This window comes from Thunnus thynnus, chromosome 18, assembly GCF_963924715.1.
Source record: "Thunnus thynnus chromosome 18, fThuThy2.1, whole genome shotgun sequence".
Classification (NCBI taxonomy): Eukaryota; Metazoa; Chordata; class Actinopteri; order Scombriformes; family Scombridae; genus Thunnus; species Thunnus thynnus.
This window is the reverse complement of record NC_089534.1, coordinates 21936234-21957266: the sequence shown is the minus strand read 5'-3', so window position 1 is coordinate 21957266 and position 21033 is coordinate 21936234. Positions and strand designations below refer to the sequence as shown.

General features: G+C 38.4%; 2 protein-coding genes across 3 annotated transcripts in view; one reads left to right on the top strand and one right to left on the bottom strand.

Annotated features, from left to right (window-relative positions):
- The window catches only part of dlgap2b (discs, large (Drosophila) homolog-associated protein 2b), a 29646-nt gene extending 8926 nt beyond the window's left edge, over positions 1–20720 (bottom strand). Inside the window, exons 1-4 of the mRNA XM_067572184.1 lie at positions 15930–20720; positions 6026–6243; positions 3474–3630; positions 1666–1885 (exon numbers count right to left, since the gene is read on the bottom strand). Of these exons, the coding sequence (XP_067428285.1) occupies positions 1666–1885; positions 3474–3630; positions 6026–6243; positions 15930–17189 (1855 nt within the window). The 5' untranslated portion in view covers positions 17190–20720. The remainder of the gene's footprint in view (positions 1–1665; positions 1886–3473; positions 3631–6025; positions 6244–15929) is intronic.
- The window catches only part of LOC137169156 (cytospin-A-like), a 94266-nt gene that overhangs the window by 14095 nt on the left and 59138 nt on the right, over positions 1–21033 (top strand). The window lies entirely within an intron of this gene.

The following is a 21033-nucleotide window of genomic DNA, read 5'->3' as shown; positions in this document are numbered from 1 at the left end:
ATCACCATCCAGGGAACCCTCCCTCTGAGTTGCCAAAACTTTGTCTGACATATTGTAATTGATGCATTATGCCAATCTTCATAATACAGCTTCACAACATATTGAACAGGCGACTGCTTGTTTTAGCCCATATAGAGCTGACAGATTTGGAGCAGAGAGCTAAATGAATAGAGTTCAGCAAATAAGACGGTGGGATTGGAGAACACTCCTTTATCCTCAGTGCTTCTGTCACATCGAAGAAATCGTAGATGGAAACCCAATTGAAGATGAGAGGATTCCAAAAACAAAAGTCCAGATTGAACAAGAAAACAAAGCCCACAAAATAAGTAAAAGTGCAAATGTCTCCAATATTAAATTGACAGAAAAGTGTAAAAAAAAACAAAACAATAAAAATCCAGGTCATAATATTTAAAAATGCACATATTTAAAGAAAAATGTTTCAATAGGGTTCATAGCTTTACTCTTGCAGGCAAACACCAAATGCACTTAGTGAGGGAGTTACCGCAAAGGCTCTGCTTGCACAAAGAACCTGAAATGTTAATTTTAGAGATATATTGCTAATACTGTGTTGCTCAAAGCCTTGAAATCTTTGCATGTTGTATTAAAAAAGCAGCATGTAGTACAAATAACAATACAAGAGCCCATAATTTTTCTGAAAATCTATCTCAAAAAATGTTATAAGAGTTTGGGTCCATTGTCATACAGTAATTGTAGCTAACAATGAAATATAACCATTAAGTTCACTCAACTGGAAACTTGCAGTTGAAGGAGAAATTGATTAAGAAACTTGAGGAAGTCCTGTAATAACATATACATAATATGAATTAGTTATTTGGACTGAAACTGCTGCATAAAAGCTTCATGCAACACAATACAACAATACTGCAAATATTCAAAGGTTATACTGTCAAAATCTATGAATATATCATCAGTAATACAGACAGTTCCTTTGTGCAACCAGCACATGTGTGTGTTCTACTCTCTAGAGCTTGTTGACTTACCTTAAATTGGTTACAAGATTGTGTTTTAAAATTTTATATGGTCAATTACAAGGTAAAAGCATATGCTAATGTATTGGTGCAACAGAGCAGGGGGAGGACAGGCGGAAGGCTTGTCAAGTGTATCCTCTCAGCACAAATATGTGGACAACCTACCGCTCCCCTACCCCTGGCCCGTTACTTTCTCCACCCCTCCCTAAGACTCACACGCTTCTCACAACACATATATAACACCACAGTTTCACATGCTCAGGGTAGGACCTGTTCCTCTTAGGCATGCCATGTAATGTGGCTGTGCTGTGTTATGATATTGTGTACCATGGGCATGTGTTGCCATCTGAGTGTTTAAAATGTGACCCTCCCACCCCTAATCTAGTCTACAGCGTGGCAACACCACAAGTGACCAACCAGAAGCTTGGCTAATGATGCATGAGTCGTGCATAGTAACACAAGCAAATCCATTTAAACAATCGGGAGTATGCAGAGGCAAAAACACACGCACACCATAGCTTCCAAAGAAAATAAGTGGAATCATTCAGCCCGGCATCTCTGAAGCTCAAGGGTTCCCCACTGTACATATGTAGGTATGTCAAGATTGTGCGTATGTATAGGATGTATGAGGATATGTAGTCTAAGCCCTCTCTCATTTAGGGGGGGATTGTTTTACCTGTTGTGGATCTGAGAGTTGAAGTGACAGTGGAGGATGTCATTGAAGGCAAGCAGTCGTCATCTTGGGAATAACCAGCCTGTATTGCACGGAGGTAACTGTGGCTTCGAGTGCGGAACGAACCAGGCAGGTCCAAGGCCTCCATGGCCTGGGATTCTACTTCACTAAAAACGGACTCGCAAACTGACTCAAACTGGCCATTGATCTCAGTCTCACTCACCTGAGAGACAAAAACAGGAATAGCAGTCCTTAATTTTTCCTCTTCCTTTCTCTTTCTCACTTTGATTCTTCCCCTTTGCACAGCAAATATGAAGGAGTGTTAGCATAAGGAAATGCCACTGTCAATTCCGACCTTAAACTGAATAAATGTCAAAATCAAATGAAAAATAGGGTAGATCACAACAAAAAACAATCAGAAACTTTTTGTTATACAGCATTCAATTTACCACAAACCCAAAAACCAGGATGTACTGTACTGTATACTGCAAGTTACTACATGGAAAAAAGGCAAAGCATACTACAGTCTCAAATTCTTTATCTTGTAGCTCTGGCAAGTGTCTTAGACATATATTCAAAATGATTCTGACACTAGATGAATTAATTTGTTGATGACAAGATCATGCAACAATATCAGGACACTGTAAAAAGGAGCTATTTACCCTATTCTTTTCTATCTTGTCGTATCCTGCCCTGTCTTATTCACAGATCCTAATCAAATACCGTAAACTGTGTAGTTTTAATAATATTTGAATGATTTACACTTATGTATACTTAACTTAGACAAAATAAATATAGTTAATTGCCTTAAAACAACAGTCTGTATAGCAGAATAATATGACATGAACATAATCTTGCCTTTTTCTCATTACTTAAATGTTTAACATACAAAATGATATTACAGAGCTTGGCTTTATCATTATTTCACACTAGAACTTTTTCAATTATAATTCAATTATAATTATTAAACCGGGTGATGGCATCTGCAGGAATATGCTGATTGTACAACCCTTCTTTTGACAAAATCTCTCTTTCTCTTCTTACTGCTTCTCCACATAGAGGCTTTGTGGCTGTGTCACAAATCTTGCTGTAGCAACCACGTCTTGTGCCACCATGGAGGTCCAAAACAGACTTGCTCAATTGATCCAACTGTATAGATTAATAGCAGGGTATGAAAGGGAAGATACTTGAAAAGATTGGTGTGTGATGTGAGGTTAGACAATAAGGTTTTTTTTGTCTCCAACTCCAGTTTCTACTTCTAAACATGAGTTGCAGTCTGAAAAATATCAGCTCAGTTAACCAAAACAAACTGCTGCTTTTGGTGTTGGTAGCTAGCTAATTTGCTGGCATGCAACAGGAGAGTGATGAATCGTGTATGAGTGGCCTATTCCAGTTATCCTTGGGCCAAATCAGGATACACACTCTCTGATATGAAACTAATATCTCACTTTCTCAATTATGTACAATTTCACATTATTTCAAAGCAAGAAACTCTTCAAACAACAAACTGTACACAACATTAAACTATGTCTGTAACTGATTCAGAGGTAGGCTATTAATTGAAGTATCAGTTCCATGTCCAAAACAGCACAAATTAGTTTTGCCTATTGACCTCAGTTGAGACAGCCAAGGCTATACTACAAAAACACCATCAGCTGTGGACCTCCAATATGGACCCCTGCGGGTGTTTTATGACTCTGTAATGGCCTCTAAACAAATACAGCTACTTAATACAGAACAACATTATATTATAAGCTCTTCCACTTGTATCCGTGTGTTGCCTCCGTGCGATGTATGTGTTTGCGACTCACCTGGCTGACGCAGCTAGCCTGACTGAGGGTGCTGACAGCGCGCATGTAGCTCTGGTTGCGAGAGCGGAAGGGCGGGGGATGAAAGGTGGTGGCAGGGTCCAGCGTGACACTAGGGTGGGGCCGCATATCTCTTGTGGTTTGCAAGTGGTAGCCCTGGCTGAACAAGGACAAGGGGTAGGGATAGACACGATTGCATAGTTCAAAAGCCACACATGGAACATTACTGGATGATACTTAATGAATCTATTGGATATCATCTGTGGGCATAGCCTGCTGTCTTCTATTTGGTATAATTCATGATTGAGTATTTCTCTCCAAAATGAGTATCAGCCACTTGGATGACTCATCTCTTCACAAAACAATCTTAACTGTTCAGTCAACATTGAACAATTTTAATTGGCTTGAGTGGTTAGCTTCTAGTCTCCTATGAGACAACAGTAACTCTTCCATCCACAAACTATAGAGAGCATGTGTATGGCTCGTCTCTGGCTCTTATAAGTGAAACAATGAGAGCTAGAAGCTGCAATAATAAGAGATTATTACACTCTCCACCAGAGGCTAGAGGGCTGATTTGTTTGTGGACAAAAGCAGGAGTGATCAGAGCCCCACTGAGATGATAGTAACAAAAATAGCACTGAACACTGAGTGGCAGAAGGGATGACGGATGCATGACGTCTCCCCAGGTTCACAGAATTTGGCTTTGTGAAAGCTGCACTGCCTGAAAACAAACAGCCACAGAGAACAATACGCTGAGTAAAAACATGCTAAGCAATAATAAGCTTAGTAGGAATGTGAAGGTAAGACAATAGCGTCCTTGGGGTCACAAATACACAATGAAACACTAGATAGGTTGTGCTGGTTTATCAGCCGTCTGACACAGATGGCTTCCCACCTATTACCAGAGATGGATGTTTAGGAAATGATTAAGTAAAGTTAGTGGACCCCAAGGAGTCAATTTTCTTTTTAACAGTTGAGGAGCCATTGATCTACAGTCTAAGTTCTTATATTGTAAGACTACTTAAGGCATCTGAATAATTAATCCCATTTGTTTCACACACTTCTTTACCAGTGTAGACTTTTAAAACACATTACTTGTTTATTAACAATTATTAATAATATCAGTAAATACTGTCTACCCCGTTTAAATTAATTAGGGTAGGTGAAATATTAGAAACACCTCTCAGGATAGCACAATACACTTCAACAGCACTACAAAATCCAGTCTCCAAACAACCATAAAGTTGGTGCAAGACCTCTCCTAAACAGATTCAACAACAACTTAACATTGTAACCTTCATGAAGGTGGGATTTATTGCAAGGCTGTTCTATTAAACTGCATTCGTTTTAGCAAGGTGTGCCTAATAAACTGGCAACCATGTGTATTTTCAGGGTTGTCTTTTTTAATGCAAACCAAAAATATAAGAAATCTACTCAACTGAGTTCCACACTTTGGTGTATCACTGATCAAACACATCTCTCCCACCAGAGGTTTCTGATCATATAGTCAGTAAATTTAGCACGTCCTTCCATGCATCAACTTTTCCCCCATCCAGTAAGTCGAGACACATTTAAGCCTCCTCTCTTGAGTCTGACATTGTATAAATGTGACAGTTTTGCTACAGACTTGTCAACAACACTGTGATAAGATGAGGCACATTGCCTGGGTAAGATGTTGGGCAAATATTGAACTAGCAGACGAGAAAGGTCACAAACACAAAACCCAATTGGTACTGTGGCACTCAGCAGAACACTGTTTTACCTGATCTCATGAAACAGTCAGTGGATCGAATACTTAGCCAACAGCACACAAGAGCAAGTTAATCTGATTATAAAACAAGCCAACAAGTAAATACAGTCCAGCTCTCAGTAACAACTTAATACAGTTGTCCATGCATGCATTAAATGATGTACGGGACAATAACAAAAACTGCTCCTCTCATTTTGTTGCCAAGCAACTTCACTTGGAATCAACAAATAATGTAAAACCACTTCAAATCTCTCAGGGACAGCTGAGCAAAAAGCAGCATCAGCAAACAACAGTTTTACTTGGACGGCATGTAGATAAAGCAGTGAGTCAGTGTTAGATGTTTCAGATTTATATTGGAACAAAAGGCAGAGGCTGTGAATTACTGTTTGAAGTAGGTTGTAAATAAAACAGTTATTGAAGGCAAGGTTTAGTATTCATACAAACAATTTGAAAGCTCTCCCCTGGAACCCTTACTTAAAACACTGGATATGTTTTTGCAAAAGAGCTTTTGTTTCAGAGACACTTACAGCAGCATGTAGTCAACAGTTACAGTGCAATTCAGTTGTGCATGAAACTCACATACTGTATATTTAGCTCAAATTCACATTCAAGTCTTTCCCTGAAAGTTATTATTTATACTGCAGCTAATATTGATGCAGCATTGGTGATGTCACTCACAAGTTTCAGGCTCTGTGTTTTGCAGCTTGAGCAGGCTAGCACCTGCGCCAGTGCCCTGGATGACGGCTCTGCCATCATAATTGTGTGTGTCTGTGTGAATGCATAAATGTTGGGCAGCCAGACCTACCTTTGGGAGTCAAAATGGGGTCTCTGCATGGCTGATTTGAGGACGAGAGCATCAGGCCGAATGGCCTTCTGTGGGGAGGTCTTAGGGCTGTTGTCAGAATCACCACTTTCATCATCCACCTCTCCCATAGCTTTGACATAGCTACTGCTGCGCATCCGCCGGCACGGGATCTCCTCATCCTTTTCGCCTGGATATCCACCCCATTCATCTTGGGGTACCTGTGGGAGATAACAAACCTGTTTTAAATAAAACATACGCATTCAAATAACCACAGGGTCATAAGATATTACTTGAGTATCTGTGGTGACTTGTTAAACAATGGTGGAGTACAGATGTAACAGAGGGTTGGTTGTCCTTTATAAGAGACAAAATATCAGGTTTGTTCAGTGGGCTGTGCTAGTGAAATTATTTGCAAGTACAATGGGGCCTAATTAGCCAAATGAGTGTGAGAACTGTTTCAGACAGCATTCGGATAAGCTCTTGCTGCTTTCTCCCTAAACAGAAAATTAAGCTAATTCACATCCCCTGTTCCAAGCTCCACCTCTGAGTCTGGGCTCTCAAATAAAACAAGCTCAGTGCTTAACCTTACTCTACCCATGAGAATTAGGATACAGAAGGTTTCTCCAAGCTCAGTTCCTATCTGCAACTACGGTAACGCTCTTAAGAAAAAACATTTTTGACATGCTGACATATGGCTTGAACCAAAGCCATCATGGAATATGACAATCAATGATGTCTATAGATTTACAATTTTTGAGCAGTGTTGGGGGTAAAGCTTTACATGGTAACATGTTACTGTAATCCTATTACTTTTCCCAGAAGGACAATAGTGTAACACAGGGCACTTAAGTCATTACATAAGCATTTACATTGCTTTATTGTTTAGAATATTTTACAAACTTTAAGCTAGTAGAACTGGTTGAAAATAAATACTTATAATACTTTGGATCAGCTTTTGAGACGTTTTATTTAAAACAATAGTTTTAGTTTCATTCAGGGACTACAACAAGAACTACTGTATATCAGCCTTACTCATTACTAATTTCCCTTGTATTTGGCAGGAATAATGAAACAAACAGCCTGGAGAATAATTCTGAATATTTTTCTCATAATTTCTGTCGTTCCTGCATGGGGCCCCTGGAGGGCCACAAAGAAGCTGCCTCACTGTGCTCTCTCCATGGTTCTGAAACATTTAGAGTTAGTCTCTGTCTCTCTCCATGGTTCTGAAACATTAAGACGTAGTCTTTCTTTTGGTCAGTCATGTGCTGTGTCCAAAATCACTGTCTATTTGCCAGTTAGTGCACAACATTCACATTCTACCATTTTATTTAATTGTCCAAACTCCAAATGTCCAAAGGCATGTACACATATTTTCTGCCCATAATAATGGCAGTTGTTGCAGGCTGTTAGCTGCAGGACCTCAGTAAGGTGTTTATCGTGTAGATAACACTTGCTGGAAAGCATGCACACCTCTATTTTCTGCAGGAATTTTAATTATTCCTAGTTTATTGTTAGCTTTGTAAATGTGAAAATCAGATAAGCAGTTGGATACTCCAACTAAATGGTAACAATGTCGGCTCTAAAAGAAGCATGGCTAGTGTAAGTGCCAATCAGTCAGCCAATAGACATATGTCAATGTACTTTAGTGATAACATCTTTTACAAATCAACAGCCTTTTTACAATACTTGAATCACACATATTTAATATAAATAGAAAGGTATATTGTTACATACATAATTACTTAATACAAAATACATGCTAAGAGATAAAACATGAAATGTTTTTAGATTTATGTGAGTCAATATGTCTTTAAAAATGTACAAAAATGTACGAAATACAAAATCTAATTGGAGGGAAAAGCATATAGAAATTTTGCAAGTGCAGTCATGGACTAAATATTTTGGATATTGGCCATTGGCTATAAACACTCTGTTGTTCCTTGTTAGTATTGAATTCTTGCAGTTGGGGGTGATTTGTTAGTTTCTTATGGCACAGTTAATAATTCTGAATTGTGTCTTTGGCTCTGAAGCTGATTGATGGTTTTATCTCAGACTTTAATTGAAACTGTTGTCAACCACATGCCTGTATGATTGTCTTGATCTGCTTTTCTGATATGCATTAGTTACAGGCATTTCAATTACACAATATATGTTCTAATCACACAATACAATATATTAATAAAACTAGAACACTATATGTTACAATACAACAATCCAAGATAAATCTTAATATCTGTGTAACTCAAGGGCATGTCTACAAAGGCAACTTTTTTTTTTTACAAAGCAGGAATTAAACATACAGTAAACAGTATTTATTCAGTGTGTATGTTTCACACACTTATATATCGACAGCTGAAATGTGTGATGAAGGTGATAAATGATGTGTGATAAAGATGCCAAAAGTCTCTGCTATTATAACACACATATAATAATATTAACACATACACCCTCATTCAAATACTTAACAGATATAAACTGACAAAAGGCTGAACTGCCTGAAAGCAGATCTGCTTAAAGTACAGATCTATGCGACAACTGTTGGACCCTTTGATTTTAAACACAACAATTGTTGACATGTTTTCAAATGTGACATTTTTTCATGTTGCCTGATTAAATTAGTCATTTCTAAGTTAAGGGTACAACTGATTTCTCACATTCATGAGATATAAATTAAGGCAGGATTATATATACAGTACCAGTTAAAAGTTTGGACACACCTTCTCATTCACTAGAGTGAGAAACTGTGTCCAAACTTTTGACTGTTACTGTATGTGGTTTCCTTTATTGTAAAATTTAATTTGCACCTGACATGTCAACATTCAAGCTGGGTTGCTCAAAAAGTTTGTCATTGAGAACCGTAAATGCAATGCATTCTAGTACATCACTAGCACACACACAGGAAAGAGCATATGGGAAAGACACAGTGAGTCGGACAGATCAGATAATAAAGACTACCAGGGAGAAGAGAAAAAGAAAAGTAAAAAGTAGATATTTAAGTTACAATATACAATATTGTCATGTAATATGACAATGATTCAAGCTAGCCCCAGTTCATTAAAGCTGTTCCATTTGCCATTCTAAACACCTTTTGTCAGCTGAGAGCAGTGGGCTTTACACTTCTGATAGCAGCAACAGTTTGTCTGGAATAAACACAAAAACTGGGTAACCACTGTTCATTAGCCTGACGCTGGCTGGAAGTGCGTGGGGGAGTGTAAGTGAAGGCTCTGTCCCATCTGTACTCTTTCAACTAGTGGGTGGTAATAACAAGGAGCACTGCATCCTGTGAGGGAATTTGTCATGAGATATAAATCAGTGGTGCTGTGGGTTATAAGCAGGACCAGAGCAGCAAGGCTTATGTATGTATATGTATGTTTTCCCTGTATTTACACCAGTTTCCACCAGACGTCCAAATACCTTGGCGACTGTTAAAGTTGAGCTCTGGATTAAAGATAACACCAAGATTTGTACAGGTGAATTCAATCCAACTGTGCATTCACTATAAATAATTTAGCAGTCTGACAAATTACTTATTTGAATATTTCAACTGAATACTTCCATACTACACTACAAAACCAATCACTTAAATATGTTGCATTGTATATATTATATATATTAATTAATTATATATTTATATATATATATATTGTATTTAAGTCACACAACATTTATTACATTCTAAACATGTTTATGAAATGTCATATGTCAGCATTTTAACAACTATATAACTTTTAAAAGTTTGGATTGGAAGAAAATTAATCTGGGGCACTGGGTGAGATTCATCAGCACATTTCAAAGGAGCTCTAGCATTTGAGTTCTAAGAAACTCTAATACTATTTCACATCTGCAGGACCATTAAACCAGTTGGATGGGAAAGGTAAAACATCCTTTAAGAATAGCAGTCAAATTGCAAATCAAAACACAGGCATACTTAATTCAAGAATTTTCAGAAAAAGATTATTAAAATTTCCATCACACTCTTGGCGATGATGCAGTTGGTATATTTTCATTCTTGCACAGCTAAGGCTGCCAATAAAACCCCTGAGGCCATGGCTGTAACTTTTAAATGAGCACACTGACACAGTATCACTACTTATACAAAAAACACATGAGCTCTTACTGTAAATGAGCTTTGACTGTCAGCCAAAGGAGCAAAGCATTTGTTTTGACATACTGTACCTTAAATCCAGTTCTAAGGAGCTTGTGATCAAAAAGTGCAGAAATAATCAATATTAAAACAAATATTGAAATGATCACAGCCCTGACATTAGCATAAATAGCTGTTAGTATTTATATTCTAATAATTGTAAACAGTTACTGTTCTTCACATTGCAGCTTCAGGATTGACATACTCATTAAGTGATTGTGTGTTTATTACTGTACACAGTGTGGTGTACAGCTACAATTATCAACACATAACCAAGTGCTCATATACTGAAAAACAGTTGGACTTAATTAGATTTTGATGTGATCGAAGTCATGGTAGGGTACATCCAGTATAACGCTAAAGTAATTAATTACCTTTAATATCTTTGATCATCAAACTGAATACTCTGTTTACAGTTGAACTCACCTGATTTTATTGAGATTGATCAGTGATTAATATTGACAAGTCAAATTATTCATGTGCTCTAAATCAATGCCCCTCACAGACACACTGTGGTTTCCGTTTCCTCGAGATGGCGATTTATGACAATAATGTGTCACATGCTGCACCATATTGATCAGGCATCTAGTAGAAACAACACTGTGTCCATGTGTGGTGCAGATGTAGCAGTTGTCCCACTGAACAGGGCAGCCTTAGCTCTTGAAACAACAACCCCAGGCACAGGGCTGTCCCTAATGCTCTACTCACTTTACCCAATCATTCAGCTTGCCTGTTCTAACAGAAAGCAGGGTGACTGATACCCCATTTTTTCAGTTTCTCTACCATTGTTTTCGCTATCTGATCTGTCAGCCCTTTGTCCCTTCAGTCTTTCCTTTAACACCCAATATCCTCTCTGACTTGATGACCTGCCTCAGCAGGACAGACAGGTGAAGGAATAGACGCCATACGGCACTATGAAAATAACAACCATTTTTCCCCTCTATTGGAGGTGGTGGTGCTATTAATACCACCCACTGCTTTCCACTGTCATTAATCTAGTATATTTTACTCAGATGTTTTCCCCAAACGTTTCTGTAGTCAAGATGAAAAGGGATCTGAAGTATTTAGACCATATGCTGCTAGAAATCTCCTTTGAATCCAAAACAATTGAACTTCATTTGGGCAGGATGGCTTAATGCCACATCTAGGAGCGCTACATTTCAGTATGCAATAGCACAGTGGGAACATATATGATGGCCATTCAGTTTACTAATGTGTTGATATAGACACCATTTTTGTGTTTCATCCTCTTAAAAAAGAGACTTTCCAACCCTGCCCAACTTGGGAAGGTAACATGAAAATTAGCCGGACTGCTTATGTCTTCCTTCAAAGACCTATCAGTAAAACCATCACGCACACTAATCTGCTATGCATACATTCTTCCTCTCCCACATGAGTGGAATAAAATGTAGCAATTGTCTGGAAACTAAATTAATCAGGCTTAAAGACAGCAATAAAGTAAAAAGAATCATTTTCCTCCTAATGCACAACCATTGATCGTCTGGGGCTGTGGTTAACAAGGTAGCCATCACTCATGGAAGCATTGCGCTAGCTCATTAGAATTACCTTATTTCTGTGCTCATTTGATGCTACACCTGAAAAAACATGTTCAGCTGTGCCTCTGAGGCAGCTTGACAGGCAAGCTACTTTAAACCATCATTAGTTCCTAAACACTAAGAATACTTTGTACAAAAATAACCTTGGGATATTGTGTCTTCTCACTGCAGAAAGGGATTTTGTAAGCCTGTGTAGCAGATGCAAAACATTATCTAGGATAAAAATCACTGACCTGTAAGCAGTGGCAGAACAATCTCTTGTTCTTTTGACATTTTTAACTATAAGTTTGAAAACCCAATAAACTAATGCATATAATTTCTACCCACAGTATGCTGGGTAGTATCAGTGATAACATATGGGATGTGTAACACAGAATGCAGTCTACAGAATACTGAAGTAAGGTTTTGACAGCTTAGTCACCTACTTACTGCAATACTGTAATAAGCAGGTGCATGCAAATCAGGAGGATGTTGAATCCACTTTGACAGGAGTGCAGACTATTACCCAAATCTGTCCCTCTTACTTAAAGCATGTACTTAAACACACTCACATAGGTTGATTTGAGCATACAGTACTACACTCTCTAAGTACAGGGTGGCTTGGATGGTTAGGACCCAAGGGACATAATTTGTTGTAATGGCCACTGTGTATCATAGGAAGGACACCAGCTCAACCTTCGGAGGTATCACAGTGCTGTAGACACTCAAATAGAGACATCAAGGAGAGACTAAGTTCCTGCCCAGATAATCTTTTCAAATTCACTGCTATCGCCTGAGAGATTTCATTATTACCCTGAAGGAAAAGCACAGTGCTGGCTACATTTCAGACAAGGAAGGGCATGAGCATATACTGTGATTGATTGAATGTTACATGATTTATTTAATTCCGCATAAACTGTGTACACTATATGCAATTTTGTCCTTGCTGCACACTCAATACTGTTTCTCACCTTCAAAACATGCTTCAAGATCTTGGGACCAGGCCAAACCATTATTTATTTACACTTTGTTTACACAACTTAATGTTAAAGACATTGTTTTAAAATCAAGTAAGTCAAGTATTTTTCTTACACATGAGACCTGGCCATGAAATTATCTCATAATTATTAAAGGACAGTTTCAGAAAAATGTGAAAATTCAACATTACAAATGCAAAACGGAAAGAAATGTTCGGCTTAAGTATGCATACAGTATGAATTAAATCATTTTTTTAATAATTAAAAAAGAAGCATAGTATTAATTCAGGTAGAGCGCTGAAGTCATGCTTGTATTACCTCATTGGTATCAGCTGTTTCATTCATGTTTCACAATCACTGGCTCATTCACATCTGTGTGACTATCAGCTGACTAATAACAGCCAATCATATTCATACAGGTGTGAAGCGTGGCCATAATAACCTCACACTTCTCACTATTACTGTTACCTGTTTGCTGCTGTAGCTCATTCACTGGCCCAACCTCCTCCTAATGTGCTACATTTCTTGGTGTTGTTGTTTTAACTATGTTTGTTAAAGGGGGATTAGCTCTCCCAGCAGACTTCTCCTTCCTGCTTGAATTCTTTAAAAGCTCCCTCAAAAGCTGAGCCTTTTTCTGCCAAATCTAACAGCATATTCATTTGCTATAAATGGTCAATTCTCTGACTGAATTAGTAATTTATAAAATCTTAGTGTCTCCTACTTATCTGTATTATGTTTGTTTCTGTTGCCCTAATCTGTCCTAATTCTGGAGCATTTCCAACCTCTGCTATATCTGTCCAGCCTTACTTAGATCTTACAAATTATGGTTTTATCATTTCTGTTTCACTCTATTGACGTTTTCATCATGATTCTTAAGATTTTTTTTTTTTGTTTTGTTTTTAATGTTTTAGTTTCATTTTGGTTCACATAAGCTTCACCCTGTAACAGGGATGTGTTAGTTGAGGAGCCTAGCCTAGACGACTTGACACCCTGCTGAAACAAGATTATGTCAACAACTTGCCCAACACAGACCTGTTATCCTCATCACAAGTGAACACAGACCTAAAGGACACACACAGTGTGTCCCCCCTTACTTAACATAGTGGCACTGAATAAGGCTCTAAGAACGGACACGCTCAGTGCAGAATGTGCCAATGTGGCAGCTGGAGGGTCTCTGCCTGCTGACACATAAGCTTGTCAGATGCAAGTGAAGGAGCCTCTGTATTGACAGTCTTTCTAGCCCCATGGCACACACAACTACTGTGTGTGTATGTAAATGTGCATTCCACATAGCATCAAAATATATGCACTGGTTACTACCAGACAACATGCACAACAACACACCTGCACTTTCAGGCCATAAAATGCACTCAACAACCCATTTATTTAACTGTTTCCTCTTTCTTTTCTTTTTTTTCCTCTCTCTCTCTAGTACTTCTTCTTAATTATTTAATTTATAAATTAATTAATTTAATTTTAATTTACTTATTTTATTTACTAACTGCTTTGCATTATTTATCTATCTTCTATCATGTGTCATTTTCTAAAACCAAAAGATAGCTCTGCATGATGGGACCATCTCATACCAGGCCCAGGTGGCTGGGCCCGGTATGAGACGATTTATGATGCTTTTTTTCTTTGTTAATCACTCATCTAGCACAAAATAAAATAAATAAATAAATGAAAAACAAGCAATGCATGCACTGGGCAGAGATTAAGCCAAAAGCATGGACATCCAGTACCTGACAGAACTATTTGTAGGTTTATATGAGTGGGTTTTTCATAAAACTGAGTGAAAATGGAAGTGGGTGTGGTTAATAAATGTTTGCAGTTGTGATGATTGTGTTAGTCCTAACTAACTTAACAGGGCACAATCTGGAAAAAGGCTAAATGCAATGTTAGTAAGAGGAATACATCATCGTCAGGGGGAGTTGGGGCAGGCTTCAGTAATGGCCAATCACTTCAGCTCTCCTCATCCCCATTACAAGCAGCAGACCGTTTCATAATGGGCTGGGAGGGGAGTCGAGTTGTTGGGAGGTGCAGAGTTCCAAAGCACAAACATACATACAGCCTCCCCCATATGTTATTAGGCCTGCTGATGCCCTTTTTTAATTTTTAATTTCTGTCATCATGTATCAATTATGGATCTTAAATAGCCACTACATTATACTATTACAGCTCATAGTATCATCATAGTAAGGTTGCATGGTTGCACTCACTGTGAGTCACAGCATTTGCTAAATGATAAATAAAATAAAGAAAGTGATACTAAGATAGCAGAAACCCTGAACACCCTGTTCTGTCTTATGGGCTTGTCAGTCATCTGTGAAACACTTTGAACTGCACTAACCTGTATGGATGTGCTATACAAAGAAAGTTTGATTGATTGATTGATGACATTGATTCACTCAATTGATCTCGACATCTTAATAGACAAAGGTTCCCTAACTACACAAAAGAGAATCCTGGTTAAATATATTGGCTTCTCACACTCATGGACACTGTAATTGCCCCCAGGAGAGTAACAGAAAGAAAGGTGGAATCTGAAAAGCCTCCCTGGCAGGATTTCTAATCAATACATCAATCACAGCAGTTTACTTAGAAGAACCTCTCTGGGGATTAGTGGATATTGATCTCAATTATTTTTTGTTATATTTTTAGATGGGTTATGATCTGGCTTTCTATGCATTTACTGTTCTTTCAGTTTACCACAAAAATTCAGCCTGGAAATACTTTCTGAAAAGATAGATATTAAACATTGGCAAGAATCCCGGTGAACAGCTTAGTAGAAGCCTACTGTACATATTTTAACTTTTGAACAAAGAGCAGCGCTGTCACTGTATGTAAAGGTTGCACTGACAATAGTGCATAAAATAAATAAAATGAAAAATAGTAGTTACCCAAAGCTAGACTGTTATATTTTAAACTGACATAAATTAAACAACTTACATGACCTCTTTAGTTCAGTGATTGATACTCATTAGTAGTTAACATGATTTACAGGCTCACAGACAATAACAGATGCTCCCTTAATCTGAAATATATAACCAGTGTGTATTTATGATGACATACCAGCAGTAGCATATACATAGATGGACACACAAACATGGATTCTAGTAGCTCCAAACACCAACGCTACCATCCATATACAGTAGAATATAAACAGTCTTGTGGCTTTTAATTCTGTCTTTCCTATTTTGTTCCATTTTTGTCCATTCAGAACATTAATTAAGTAAAGCACCACTCACCTGCAGGTAGTGACAAGTCCGCGATGAAGGCTTGAGGTCTGTGTGCATCATGGTTTTCTCTAGGTTGAGCGATGACTTCCTATAGGCCTCCTTGGCCTGGCTGACTGTCAGTGTCGACCAGGAGCTCCTCTTCATGAATTTGCCCTCGGGCGCCATGGCCATGCTCTCACAGGCTGAGCACTTGACATCATTGTTACTCTTTGACGTCTTGAGTGACAGGTCTCCAAAGTGGTGGCTGTGCATGGAATCTGGGTAGCAGTGGCTGACATGTTCCCCGTGGTGCCGGGACATGACACTGGGTGTGCGGTAAGTGCTGTCACTATCCAGGTTGTCGTCGGAGCTCCACCAGCCGCCAGAGCGGTGCTTGCGTTCTTTGCTCTTACTCCTCTTGCTACCATGTTTGGTGGAGTGGTGGCCATGATGGTGGTAACTCCCTGCTCCTACAATATCGCCTTTTGTGCCATTCATCTTGGATGATCCTTCCAGGGAGTGGGACTTTGTGAAGAGCTTCTGGACAGAATGAACAAGATGTCGGATGCGGCCAGGACTCTCGCTGCGTTGCTCAGTAGTGGTGGAGGTGCGCTGGTACTGTAATGTGTGGAAGCCATCGCGGTGTAGTGGCAGTTGTTTCTCAAACTGGTCTAATAGGTTAGCAGGAAGGCGGTTGCTCTTGGTGCCGGCATGGTGAGAGGAGGCGGCTGCTGCGGCTGCAGCAGCTGCAACGGCTGGGGAGGTGGCAGAGGCTGTGATGGCAGCACAGTCATCCCTTGTGACTGAGTCATAATACTGAGAGCTGTAGTGCATTCTAGGGAAGGTGCTGCTGGAGATGTGGTCAGACACAGCAGCTGGGGGCATCATGACAGGGGACATCATCATGCAGTCAGAGTGGATGGAGCTGCGTGGCGAGTAGCGGTGGTGGAAGTCCATGGGGCAGCTCTCTGTGGGGCTGAGCAGGTAGGACGTGTGGCGGGAGTCAGGGCCATGGTGAGCGTGGAGGTCATGGACGTGGGGGTCGTAGTCCAAGCCATGGGGTAAAGGGATCTGGTGCTGGGAACGGCTGCCCGATAAGCCCTTCATGTTCCTGGCCGGAGGGAGGCGTCTGCCTTCATTGAACTTTCGAGACGGGGACCAAGGTGAAAACTTCTGGTCTGTTTCAGAGAAGAGGAAAGAAAGAAAGAAAAAAATAAAGAAACAAGAAAAGAGTAAGTTAGAGAAAGAATTGCTCTGAACAACCTTGAAATTGCTATTGTGGTTCTCCATACAACAAAAATATGACAGTTAAATACTCCCATGGGATAACCTTGCATTCACCCTACATTCTCAGTGATAAGAAATCTCTTTATCTCAGACACACTGACATTTTAGGTGCTTACATATGTGAGTATATGTAAATATTAAATCCAAAGGGCCTATAATGCAAATGAACACTCTTGCAAAGGAGAGACCATGTTAGGTATTAAAGTATTGCAATGCACATGAAAGTATAATGATTTCCAAGCATGACAATTCTTAATTACAGAGTTATGAAATTATCCCAGGTCATTAACCTCAATAATTAAATGTGGGTTAACCCACAGTATAAAAAAGACAAAATGATAACAATCATTGTACTGCTTGTAATATATAGGAGGCATATTTATTTCTTAAGAGATATATTTCTCTTGAGAGAAGTAAGAAATCCTTTCTATTTTTTCAACAAAACATTTGTACTTGGATTTAATGATATACTATTGTGTCAATTCCCTTCTGAAAAAAGTTCTACATCTGCCACCCCAAAAGCTTGGAGGTTCTAGAATGCAATAAAAGATCATTTACTTCTAATGTATGACTTGTCATAGATTACTGGCTATGATTACTAGCTATGATAACTTGAATAATCAGTGGGTATCTTTTGCACACAATTGATTGTATTATTTTCTTTCTAAGGGTGGAGTTTTCATTTTCTATCTGGACAATAAAGATAATACTACACAGAAGGAGACATTTTCACAAAGGCACCAGGTATGGAGCTGTTTATTAGTGAGACATCAATGAGCATTAATGATAAGTGGTATTACTATTTAGTATATTGATAGATTGCTGTAGTTTAGATAGTCAATAACAAAAAGGAGCAGTAAGAAATTGCATGCATACTGTCACATAGGTGCTTCACCTGGAGCCTGAAAATAAACAACCAGCTGTGTTAAACCATTTCCAATCATTAGGTGACTACCTCTTTAAAATGAAAACCCCAGTTTACTTCAGTTCATCCAGTATACTTGTCAAGAAGACCAGGTTCCTAAACCTATGTATTCCCCAGCAATCTTGTAAGTAATACAGAGCCGATTCCCTCAACAAATTGAGCTAACTCCTCTGGAATCAGTGATAAAAGTATTATTTCTGAAGCCCTGCGGTGGTGAACCAGTTGTTATTAGCTGTATGCCCAATTATTTTGAAAATGCCTGTGCACATCGCTGGGTGGTGATCACAATATTGCACAACTTCAAAGAGACTTTTAGATGAGAAAATTTTGTAGCTTCTATATGAGGAGTTAAAAAGTTCAGCATAACCTTCTCAATCATTTTGCTCGATCTATCTCTGGAGGGTGGTTCATGGTGAATGCTACTCAGTCTCACATGAGTTTTTCTATATTCTATTTCTATACTAGAAAAGAAGATATGTTTATAAAAAAAATCATACACTGATATCAATGCAATTCTATTTCATCCCTTCCACTCACCATGATAATAGTATTTCTGAATGTGTTGCCCGTAAACATAGAGACAGTACAGTTCTACAGAGTCGGCGTATAAAGCTTTGATTTCTCTTGTTAATACTGTTGGTACTTAAATCTGAGAAAAATTAACAACAGATCTGCACTGTCAATTACAAAAATAATTCGTATCTGAGAGTGACTGCAGGCTAATAGTATCCGAAGTTCTGTGTGTCTGTGGACATCAATACCTCATTGGTAATATTCTGAAACTCAGAAACCACTCAGGAATAAGCAAACTGTAGCTTTGTTGGAGTATTCTGAGCAGATATAAGTTAAATTTCCAACATCCGTCTCCAGTTTTCATTTCCAGATTGACTGAAATTAGCACTGCAACTTTGTGACATTACCCAGAGACAAAGCCCTCTTTTGATTTTAACATATTCTTGAGAACTGAGAGGAAAGAGGCTTTCAGTTTGATGAAAAAAAGGTTCCATTTCCAAAAACTTAAATTCCCAAAAAAATCATTCAAATTCAGTTTTTCAGAGTTTTTTTCTAAATGAAAGTATATTGGAATTGTGCAATTATGTGGAAATTATATTTGACTATATGTGAATAATCAAATGCCTTTATCCAGCAAGCTCCTTATTTAAATCCTAACTTGATGCTATAGTTGCCAGTTTGTCCAGTAATCAAATTCAAGTTCATCAATTATTCCTCAACCCTCTTTATTATAAATTTATACACTGACAAACACAAATCCTAATCATGATGTCTGTCTTTTTCTGTGTTCTATCAAGATTAAAGACATGTAAAACAGGACTTTCCAACAAATAATGTAAAAATGAGCAGCATTATTAAAATCATCCGTCATCATGCTTAGCCTCGTGCATAACAATTACAGCCTACATCTTACCGGTGTGCGATAAAAGCTGCAAGGTAAACAGGGAGACAATGCTGAAGCACCCTGAGTGTCTTCCATTCCCTTGTAATTAATTACTTTAAGTTCTCTGCAGCAGGAAACCCCAGTCTGGAACAGTGCACATCGTCTTACATAACGTTTGGGATTTCTGATCTCACACACCATTTCAAAGGAGCCAGAAATAAAATGCACAGTTGTCATGGCAACCACTGCTGAAAACCTAGGAACTGTAATAGGATTTTCAAGGTTGTTTGGGGTGGATCCCGGTCTGAAAAAAAAGGAAAAAAGACACATACACTATGTAATGTGATACAGATGCTTGAGCTTGATTTGCCATAAAGGCTACTATGTGTGGTGTACCATCATATATCCAAATGAATGATGAATTTAAGCACCATCTTGGAGACACACAAACAACCAAGACTGCAAGTTTGTTTATCACCGTAATCATGTCTCAGTTCAGATATCTCTCAGTGGGATACCAAAACTTAAATGACCTCCATTTGAAATGAATGCAAGTTGAGCAACAAAACACTGTGCAATCACTAACCCCTAAAAATGGAACATCTGTGCAATCGGTTGTGCTTTACCAACAGCTTACTTTGAACTTCACTGAGGGGATGTAATTATTGTTTTCATTTGATTTATTTCCTTGCCTTGCTTCACATTTTAGTATAACCATGGAAGAAGGCAATAATACCCACTATTATTCATTCAAGCATGTAATCAGACATGTGATTAGTTTTCACATTTTATTTCTTTCTGTATTTTATTTCCTTCTTTCGGTATTTTGCAGCAGCACACACCATGTGTGGTACTGCAAAGCTTGAATATAATGATCAGTGTTTAGTGAATACAGTACCATCCTTCTGTGGTTTTCTCTTTATCTCATTTCCACCATTATAGCTCTGTGTCGTCTCCCTAAGTCCCTTCTCACTATCGCTCAAATTCACTGCAATGAAGTAGATGACATCGACCGGTTGCTTAGGCAACAAAATGTGTCATATTAAAGCTAACAATAGTAATGAATGCACAGAGAGATTGTGTGTGTGTGTGTGTGTGTGTGTGTGTGTGTGTGTGTGTGTGTGTGTATACATACATCCACATGCCGTTCTCTGTTATGTACAGTTAAATGTAGGCTACCCCTAAAAATACTGTACAGCGATGAGATCACTAGTCATTGTGCTTGTGGAAACATACAATATAGGCTGCATTCACAAGACTAGCAGAGCATTTTTGTACATATTGTTCAAATGTAGAATCACTTACACAATGATAAAACAATGATAATAATAAATCAAAAACAATAACTGGAGCCTGTATATTGCATTTTTAATGACGAACGAAAACATTTTATGTTCAACATTGTGTATTATCTGATTTGGATTAAGCCTTGTAATTCCGATGTTTTACAATACAGTAAGACATTGCAGATACCAGCTTTAAACTCTGGCTGTCCGGTTAGAGGACTTATAAACTCACAATAGCAG